Raw genomic sequence first — 10,625 nt, 5'->3', positions numbered from 1 at the left:
CTTTATTTTTTAAAAAAATATTTAGTACTTTAAAGAAAAATACTTTAAAATAAAAGAAATAATTACCTTAAAGCACTAAAATATTTATGTTTATAAAGCGGTTTAAATAAAGTTGTTAATTCAGTCATTATAGCAAATAACCAATGAATTGCCCATCATTCTCGATACAAAGATCGAAACGTTTTTGCATTGAATCAATAAGGTTGTTGATTGTTTCATAAGATATGGAATTCCACACGACATTTAGTTCATTTTCAAGTTCTTTCAAATTTTTAAAAGCACTCTTCATTATTCTCAAACGCATTTCCATTATACTCCACAAATGCTCGATCGGATTCAAATCTGGCGAGTATGGCGGCCAATTTTTTATTACTCTGATGCCATTTTCTTCAAACCATTCGCTTGTATACTTGGCTGTATGGCACGGAGCTCCATCTTGCATGAAATAGAATCTCTTGCCATAGACTTTTTTAGCTTCTTCAAAACCCCATTGTCTTTTAACATTTGAATATAACCTTCTTTGTTCATTTTACCTTGGCAAAAAGACAGTTTGGTTTTGAAATTCTTTCCAATACCACCCCATACCATAGTAGAAACATTGTATTTTACACAATCAACAAAGGACTCTTCTGGGTGTTCTCCTTTTTTCCTCCAAATGTACCGTCCATCCGATAACAAACAAAAGCGACTTTCGTCTGTGAATATAGTCCTTGTTGTCCATTTTTGAATGCATCAACTTTCGAACGTTTTTCGGTCTGTTTTTTTACAAAAATCAAGTCGCTTTTTAAAATGAATTGGTTTCATATACGGTCTACTTGTTTGTTTGGTAAAAATAAATCCTTCTTTGTTTCTGGTTCTGTTGACTGTTGATGCACTGCTTTTTACTTCTTTTTCGACTTTTTTTGAAGATGAAAAAACGTCATTTAAAGTTAGATCTGTAACTTTCTGTGTGAATTCTTTATCAAATTTTGGCCGTCTTCCTCTTTTATGAAATACCACTGGTTTGTCTTGTTGAATATCTTTTTTTTAAAGAAGAAATGTCACGAAAAGACATGAAAAACATGTTTTTAACTTCCATGTATGTCATCCCTTTTAAAAGCGCTTTTCTCGCTCCTTCAATTTTTTGCAATCGATATTTTTCTGAATCGGTCATGTTATTTAATTATTTTTTAGTTTCGTAAAGACCCTAGTCATTAACAATATTTCAATTTCTGTCTTAAAAAACGCTTCTTTTCTTGTAAATTTCAATAATTTTAATAATTTGCTTTAAAGAAAGCGCAGAATTATACAAAGAAAATAACATTTTTTGAAATAAACTATTAAAAATAATAAAATAATATTAAAAAATAGTTTACTACCACATTATGATTTTCAGTTTATATCTATTTTATTTATTAATTAGAAGTAGTATTTATTATGATTAAATCTCTATTAATTATATTTGATATTAACTTGTATTAGTATTATTTGATGACGTGGTATATACTCACCATTTTACACAATCTTACATTTAAGTAATCTCTGTTCCCAGGAGGTGGGTGGGGGAGTGGGGCCGGCTTTAGGAGCCTCCTTGTATACTTTGCGAAATTGAATAAATTGATAAAATCAATTTCGAGAAATAATTAATTGACTTTTTCAATTATATTTTATTTTTAATAAATAATAATTATAACAATTTATAATTTAATTAAATTTTTTAAAAACAATAATAATCATTAATTATTAAGTAAATTAATTTCGATGAACTACTGTATTTGATTCGAAACAACATTTACCAATTGATGTCACACTTGATGGTATTGTAATACTGCTTAAATTATCGCATCTACTGAAACAATATTCACCAATTGATGTTACACTTGATGGTATTGTAATACTACTCAAACTACTGCATTTATTGAAACAATCATCACCAATATATGTTACACCAAATGCCATTGTTATACTGCTCAAACTACTGCATTCACTGAAACAACTACTACCAATTGATGTCACATTTGATGGTATTGTAACACTGCTTAAACTACTGCATCTATAGAAACAACTACTACCAATTGATGTCACACTTGATGGTATGTTAACATTGATCAAACTACTACATACACAGAAACAACTACTACCAATTGATGTTACACTTGATGGTATTGTAATACCACTCAAACTACTGCATCTACTGAAACAATAAACACCAATCGATGTTACACTTGATGGTATTGTAATACTACTCAAATTACTGCATCCACTGAAACAACATCTGCCTATTGATGTCACACTTGATGGTATTGTAACGCTGCTCAAACTATCGCATTCAAAGAAACATTCATTACCAATTGATGTAACACTTGATGGTATGTTGTTACCAAATTTCTTTCTATCATTTTGAGTGTAAGTGATATTTTTAAACTCAATGTTTCGATTTTTGTTTCTGTTAACAATTTCAAAGTTAACACTGAACCACACAATGATTCGAAAGAATTCTCTCTTCAAAACACCTTTATTTTCACACTCTACTTTTTCTTCGGTGTTGATCGAAATAAATCCATTGCCAAAATTCTCATCTTCTTCATCCCACAAATGAAGTGTCTCAATGTTTGGAAAGTATACAAATGTTTTGGAATTTAACGGAATCGGGTTGAAGTGGAACTTCTCCATATTGCCACCAAACTTCTTGCATACCAACTCTAAGTTAATAAAGTCTTTGATAGTCTTAAGGTACTTCGAGACTATCATGATGTGATAACCAGAAAGTCCACGCATTTTGTTATTCTCAGTTATTCGGTCTTTAAATATTGAAAAATTTGTTTTTTTGTAAACATTTTTAATAAATTATAGATTAATGTATAATTCACTATTTTAAGATATTAAGGAAATATTTCAAAATATACTATTCTTAAACAATAAATTTATAAATTTAATATAATACATTATTTAAATGTTTAAAAATCATTTACAAAACATCACCCCAAATAATTGTATGTTGTTTTGAAAGAAAAAATATCATAAAAATTGTTATTCTTTATTTTGAATATTTAATTAGAATAACACTATTCAATAAATAAATAAAAAAATTCAAACAAAACCACAACAAATTTGTTATATTGTTGAATAAAAAGAGTCTTTTTTTACCATCGATTGTTGAACTTGGTTTTTATAAAACAATCATTGTGAATGTTTAAGGCAGCCAGAAGTAAAATATTGTTTCTTCGAACTTGCAGAGTCATTGCACTTGATATGGGTGCACTGATTGCTGATGGCAGTTCAAAGGAATGTTTGAAAAGCGACTTAATGCTGTTTTTTAAAAGTGAAAGAGTCGAAGATCAAACTTATTCTGTTCATAAAGCCACACTGTCTTGTACGCCAATGTATTAGGAACAAGCCCCCTATGGACTGACAGTCGCGGAAATGCTTTTGTTGCAGCTGCGTCACTGTCAAAGAGATACGACTACTACTACGCTCGCGCAACAATGCAATTAATTGACGGCGTCAGCAACACTCTTAACACAGAAAAACTCGCAACCAGAGGAAATCAAAAACTTGGAAAAAAAGACACATAACTGACAGTTAAGATTGCAGAGAGAGCTGAACAAGACAACAAGAGATCTCGAGGTTACGCAGAATTAAAAAACCAAACAAAAGAGACATCAATGTTGTTACTAATGGCCTACAATTATTAGAAAATGAAGATCAAACGGGCAGGCATTTCAACAAACAGAATGACATAGAACAAAAAGACAAGACTCCTGAAACTTGGGGACGAGCTGTACAAGAGAGTTGTTGGTAATATTTTGAGAAGCAGAAGTTGTCTTTCATCTGACAAATAACAACCAAGTCATTTATGTTCCTTGGGTCAAGTGGTGTTGACAAGATGGAGCTTGCAAAAACATTTGCAGATAAGCTTTTTGACAACGAGAAAAACAACGTCAGAATTGACATGTGTGAATACACTGAGTTGCACAGCGTCTCAAGTCAGATTGAAGCGCCACCGGATAACGTTGGACACGACAAAAATGGACAACTGATAGAGACAGTCATAAAGAACACATACAGCTTTGTTCTGTTTAATGAAGTCGAAAAGGCGCACCAGCAGGTGCTTGATAATTGGCATCTCACATGATGGAAGAGGAAGAACAGTTTATGTCAAGCACGTGGTTGACTTTTTTGTAATTCATAGCGACTTGTTCAAAAGTTATCAAATCTGTTTTTTAGACACATTTTTTTTCAAAATGTTGCATTTATCTCATTATTTGTCAAATTTTTGTTCTTTTGACGTATCCTTCAAGTATCATATAGTCTTGACTTTTTTTGTTGACATATATGAGTATTCTTTTCAATAGTTTCAGTTCATACTGTTATTTCAAAATTATTATCTTATAATAATCAACAGAGAATTTAATTGGGTGTTATTTTTCTCTGTTTATCAATATCGGCTTGAACTATTTTAATTTTTCTTGATATTTTTTGTTCATTTCTACAATCCTTGTCATCTTCGTAGAGTCACCTTATTTCTGAATATGTTGACTTAGGCATTTAAGTCGGTGATTTTATTGTTTATCCATCCAAAATAGTATAGTTTTTCTCCTCAATTGTTAGTTGATCAAAATGGATTGTCAAAACAGTTGCTTATTTTTTTATTATTTGTGTTGTCTAAGGTAAAATAGACATTCTGTAAAGTCTGATTTTTAATAATGGAAAAAACTAACTATAAATATAGTTGTTTTAATTATAATAAATAGCTTTTTTCTTTTTTGAAATATATATTTATTGTTTTATTTTTTAAATTTTTAACTTTTTATCCATATTAAACATTCAAAAAGCAAGAAATGTGGAGTTTGTAATTCCTCCTTAGCATATCTAAGAGTAATATAAACCAACCGGCAGACCATTTAATATAGTTAGCCAAATAAGTGTCATTGCTGTGGTGTTGTTAATAGGTGAAACCGATCGATTTATAATACAAAGAAAACAATTAACAACCAGCATTTCTTTGAGAATGTCAAATAATATAAATAATATAAATTTACTCTGAATTTATGGTTTTTAATTAGCGATGCTAGATACGGTGTATTATAATATAAAAACTGATATAGTAAATTTCCTTGTTGTGTTTTTTAAAATATTGTTAATTAAAAATCAGGATTACCGTGTTATTGGCTCAACCCATTATGCTCAAGCCAAAAATCTTTTAAATCTTTTTATTTTTAAATGGTTTTATTATTATTTTTATTATCGGGATTTTTCAATTGATAATATTGGATTTTTGGCTATAACAACATTTTTAAAATACTAATCAACAGACTTTTATAAAAATTTACAAATATATTCATACAATGGTATTATAATAAACATGAATAATTTTGCACAAAATAAAAAGTTGTTTAAAATAAGTATTGTTATTTTTATTTTAATACAACTGAATACTCCTCTGACGATTTACTCTTATTATGATATAACACGCAATTTTCAAAATTAAACAAATAAAACGTTTTTGCAACCAAGTAACAGCTATATGGCATATCCACACTATGGTTACAATTACAATATGATAAATCCATGTTTACTTTTTCAACATTATTATTATTTGTTAATATCTTCTAATTTATTTCAAACAATACCACAAATCCAACATGTTAATAATTTATTTGAATATAATTCAAATGTGAGTAATTTTAACAAACGAATTTATACCACAAATAAACAACACATATTTTTTTTCAATTATACAACAAATAATTGAACAAAACATAATCAATCACAATGAAATATTTCACAATTGTATGACATTACAACTATTATGAGCAGTAGAAATTGTGCATTACCTGAAATTGGAGATATACCCTTTTATCATGCCAGTTGCAGTTAAAATATATACAAATGTTCCCAACATAGAAACGGTTGCAAATGTTGTATAAATACAAATAGTGTAACAGAAGGAAGTACTATCAAATTCATAAATTACAAATTTCAAAGATAAACAAACACAGCAAACAATTGACAAAGTTGTTTAACAAGTTGACCAGTTTAAAAGAAATAAAAACAATTACATTTTGAAGTCCATAAACATCAACTCCAAGTGAAGCAATGTCTACTTTTGATTTTGTCAAATACCCTCCAAGAATGAGTTCAGGCATGAAAATATTCAGAAAAACAAACTAAGCAATCCAAATAATCTTCTTACAGACAACCCCAACCATTTTGAATATTTGGTTGATTGTACCAACATATGTACAGTATTTTGCAACAAAAAATTTTAAAAACCAACAGTATGCCATCGAGTTTTATTCAATGGATGGAACATTTGAATCAACACCTCATAACTATTATCAAACATACACTGTCCATATAAAGCTTAAAATGACGAATGTTTTAGGTTATTTTATTGTTTATTGAAAGGCAAAGACAAACAAACTTATATTGATATGTTGACGATCATGATAAAATATGGTAAAGAAAATGGTATATCATTTTCAGCAACAACATTGATACCATGATTGATTACGAAGTTACTGTTATTTTATCCTTTTATTTTTATTTTAGTTAAAATTTTTATCAAATTTTTAACTAAAACCATAAAAAGGATGTTCTTTCATTATGGTCAATGTCTTCGGAGATTTGTGTTTAACAATGGAATGAAAGGGCGACTTGACTATTCTATTTTTTGACACATTTAAAACTCTAAAGATCTTGGCTTTTTTTCGAAACATAGAAAGTTTTTGATGTGTTTAATAAAGTAAAAATGGAAAGTGAAAAAATGAACGATTGTGATATTAATAAAATCAATACTTATTATGAAAAAAAAACTTGGTTATATAATAAATATTCTGTTACAATGTGGAATCAGTATAAAAATAAAACCAAAACCAACAACTTTTCGTGAAAATTTTCAAAGTTGTATCATCAAATTTGTTGGAAACAAGAAACCAACGCATTGGGTGTGTATTGATCGCATTTGCAATTTCAAAAAATGAAATGGCCAGACTTGAGAAGGTTGAAGAGGGCAAACTCAGAAGAGTAAGAAGAATTTGTTCAAAAAATTAACAAACAGATAAAAGATGTAAAATTTACATATGAAAAACTTGAAAAACCCAATTTCAAATTTATTACAAATATAATAAATGTTATTGATAAATTGATATTTAAAAAAGTTATGAAATCACTATTTCAAATCAATTGACTATTTTAATTGAAATGACCCAAATTTGACAAACATAAAAGATTTTTTGAAAACGTTTGTAAATTTAATTGAAACGAATTGTCAAAACACACCATTTATTGTCGAAACTAAACACAATTAATAATTTATATAAGATGAATTTTCTATATTTTAAGAAAAATTATCAGAAACTATTATCGAGGTTGAAAATAAAAAAACAGGCATTAAAATAATAATGCTAAAACAGTCAAAACAAACATACAAAGAAAAAACAATAAAAATGATACCAAGGTTACAAAAGAAAAGACTTATATACATCTTTTTTAAAAGAAAGTATTTTGGTGGTTACAAAACAAGAAAAAGCATCAAAAAAGTTAAACCAAAATAATTTATTTTTAATTTGTTATTTTTGTTCATAATTTGAATCATTTTACTTATAAATAATATTTATTTATTAAATATACTTTGTTTGAAACCAGAAAGATCGCATATAATTAAAAACAGTTTCCCCAAATAACAAGTAAAAATAAGATATATATTTATAACAATTGGAAGACTTTTGGTTCAAGCCAAAAGTCTCGAGCCAACAATCCGGATACCAGAAATCAAACTACAATTTGCTTTCATTGGAATTTCAACATCATCCGTATTGTAAGCTTTTCCATTACAATACATCAAATTGTGACCAAAGATAATCGGTTCCGATATCCAACATGATCTTTTTTCAATGAAAATGAAGTTGATGCATTGGCTAGAAGTTTAAATGATAAGATTTCGCCTTGGGTGTTTTGACTTGATTTTACATCTTCTTTGATTAATCAAATTAATCAACGAAATTCTTCTCGACTTCAACGCTATTTTTGTGTGAGTTAAGCGCCAAAAATAGTTGGCCACAATCATTGTATTTTTTTTCTACCAAAAGCGAGTTTTATCATTCACCAAATTCTTCGAATTTTCTTAATTTTCTTGATTTTTTTAATATTTTATCGTGGATTTTTTCGCTATTTTTTAGACTATTTCGAGTTCTTCATTGGCCTCAGCAATTTTTTATTTTCTTTTCGTGGCAAAACAAAAGAACTTGTCATTTTTGGCATTCAATTCCAGAACCATATTATTGCTTGCATTTAGAGTTTCATTATGTTTTTTACAGACTTATAATGTCGTGTTAAATTTAAAACAATCAATATGCATTTTTTGAACAGTTGAAGTGCCGTTTAAATTGCTAAAGTACAGCTATGCCCAATTGATTGTTGGGGAATATAAATTTCTTACTTACAACGCTTATTGCTTTGTTAAGAGCAGCCCTTTTACATTTTGTATTTTATAATATGGAATCAACAATGGATTTAGATTTTGTAATTTTGTTATTTTCGATTTATAAAGTGTAAATTGTTTCTTTCTAAGTATTTATTTCGCTTTTATTATTAGCAATTTCATTGTTTTTTAATATCTTTATTTATAATATATTGTTTTTTAAAATAATTTATGATAATAAATTATATATATTATATTTTAATAATAATTAAAAAATAAAATTTTAAAATGTTAACACATCTGTGTTCCAATATTTTCTTTCATAAAAATTTTTAAGTTAAAAACTTAAAGTTTTGCAATTTAAAATATGAGAAATAGCCAAAAAACAGTTCGCATTTCTGAAGATATTTTTTGCAACGATTTTAGTAATACAACAATTAGACATTATTACAAAACAACTAAAATTCTAAAATAAATTCATTTTTTTACTTTTTAAATTCTAAAAGAACCGAGTTAATTATCATATAACTCAATATTCATAGTTTTATATCGTTTACGCACACCTTTCCGTTACACTCGACATATAAAAATGTTCTACATAAACACCTCTTGTAGGTGTTTTACATTTCCTTTATCTCTGTCAGACGATACATTTTATTCTATTTAATTTTTATTCTTTTTTAAACTAGGCTACATAAATGCGCGTTAATTATATAGAACTGCAAGTCAAAAATGGAAGGTCAGATATCAATTTGAACACAATAGTGTTACAATCGACGAACTTACTTTTTTTATTGTGCTTTTAATGTCATAAATAATTTCAAAATGGATATTACATTAAAAATTGTTGAAAAGTGTTTTGTGTTATAATTAAAAAGGAAAAAAACTATTTGTAAACATGTGTAAAAATAGAAACATTTTAAGTTTGAGCATAGAATTAAAAATCAATTTAATAAGAATAATTTTTTAAAAAAATGGTATTATATTTTTTACAATAAATAAACGATTTATATTACAAGAGATTGTGTATATCTCAATTTGAAGAAAAAATCACGTATATTATAAATATGCTGTTTAGGAAGGTTTTAAATGATTTGCTCAAAACTTCACTTTATACATTTCTTTAAATGATAAGACCAAAAGTGTCTTGAAAAACAAATTATAACTATAAAAATAATAATAATTTAGATATTTGGACCAAAAGAATAAAAAAATAAAACAAAAACCATTTGAGAACATATGTTTGTTGACTGACATAAACAATTATATGGAAAATGTCAAAAATTTAATTAAAAATATGTTGTAAACTGTTTTTAAAAAGTCTGTACCGTCATATTTTTAGAACTTCTTTAAGTCCCATTTTTTAATTTAGTTTTTTTTAAAAATAAAAAACAAAAAATCGAAAGTACCGACTTTATTTTGAAAAAAATACCAATACCATTTAATTATTTTAGTACAATTTCGGGAAAATTTCGCAATATTAGCCAAATTTTTTCTAAAAACATGATCCTGTTATTTGATTTGACCTTAACTCGACATTTCACAACATATACACAGCATTGTTGACATAAAAGCACAAAAATGAACGTTTAAGTAAATTGGATAAGGATGTTTGTGTCAAGTTTCAACTGAATATTACAATTGTTAAAAAATATTTTTAATTAAAAACAAACTGTGGTTATCTTTTCCGAATAAAAAATGAAATAAAGTGTTTAAAAACGCCAAAATAAATTACAGTAATTTTTGATAATTTTGACAGACACAAGTCAAAGAACAACACCAGAAAAAAACAATAATACAAAATAACAATGTTGTTTTGTTATTGGATATTTTAAAAATGTTGTTCTCACTGAAATGCTCAAAGAGAATGTCGACTTTATAAAACCCAACAAAGATAAGTTTTCAAATCCTTTTTTATTTTTTTATTGTTATTGTGACAACACTGTTAAGCATACTAATCTTTAAACTAATGCTTGTTTTGTGAATATTTCATTAATTGATAAAATGTTTGATAATGAAAAAGATTGACACCAAGTTTATTTGCTTTTGTACTAAAATGCACTTTTGGTATTATTCGTGTGTTTTTTTCAAACAAAAATTCTGTTATTTCAAATTTTATTTGGATTTTTTTTAATGCTTAAAAATTATTTAAGTAAAAAAATGGTTTTTGAAGATTGTTTTTCTGTTTTTTACTTGGAAAAAATAATCGATATTTATAAAA

The 10,625-nt window shown here is 27.1% G+C and overlaps 1 protein-coding gene across 1 annotated transcript; it reads right to left on the bottom strand.

Moving 5' to 3' along the window:
- Positions 1-1,731: 1,731 nt before the first annotated feature.
- On the bottom strand, positions 1,732-2,757 carry EIN_420000 (hypothetical protein; the record flags this gene model as incomplete). Its single annotated transcript, XM_004254754.1, has 1 exon — positions 1,732-2,757. The coding sequence occupies one exon, from the start codon at positions 2,755-2,757 to the stop codon at positions 1,732-1,734; it is 1,026 nt and encodes a 341-aa protein (XP_004254802.1).
- Between the last annotated feature and the right edge of the window lie 7,868 nt (positions 2,758-10,625).

This window comes from Entamoeba invadens (assembly GCF_000330505.1).
Source record: "Entamoeba invadens IP1 unplaced genomic scaffold scaff_1105074724939, whole genome shotgun sequence".
Classification (NCBI taxonomy): Eukaryota; Evosea; order Mastigamoebida; family Endamoebidae; genus Entamoeba; species Entamoeba invadens.
This window is presented reverse-complemented; position numbering and strand designations above follow the sequence as displayed.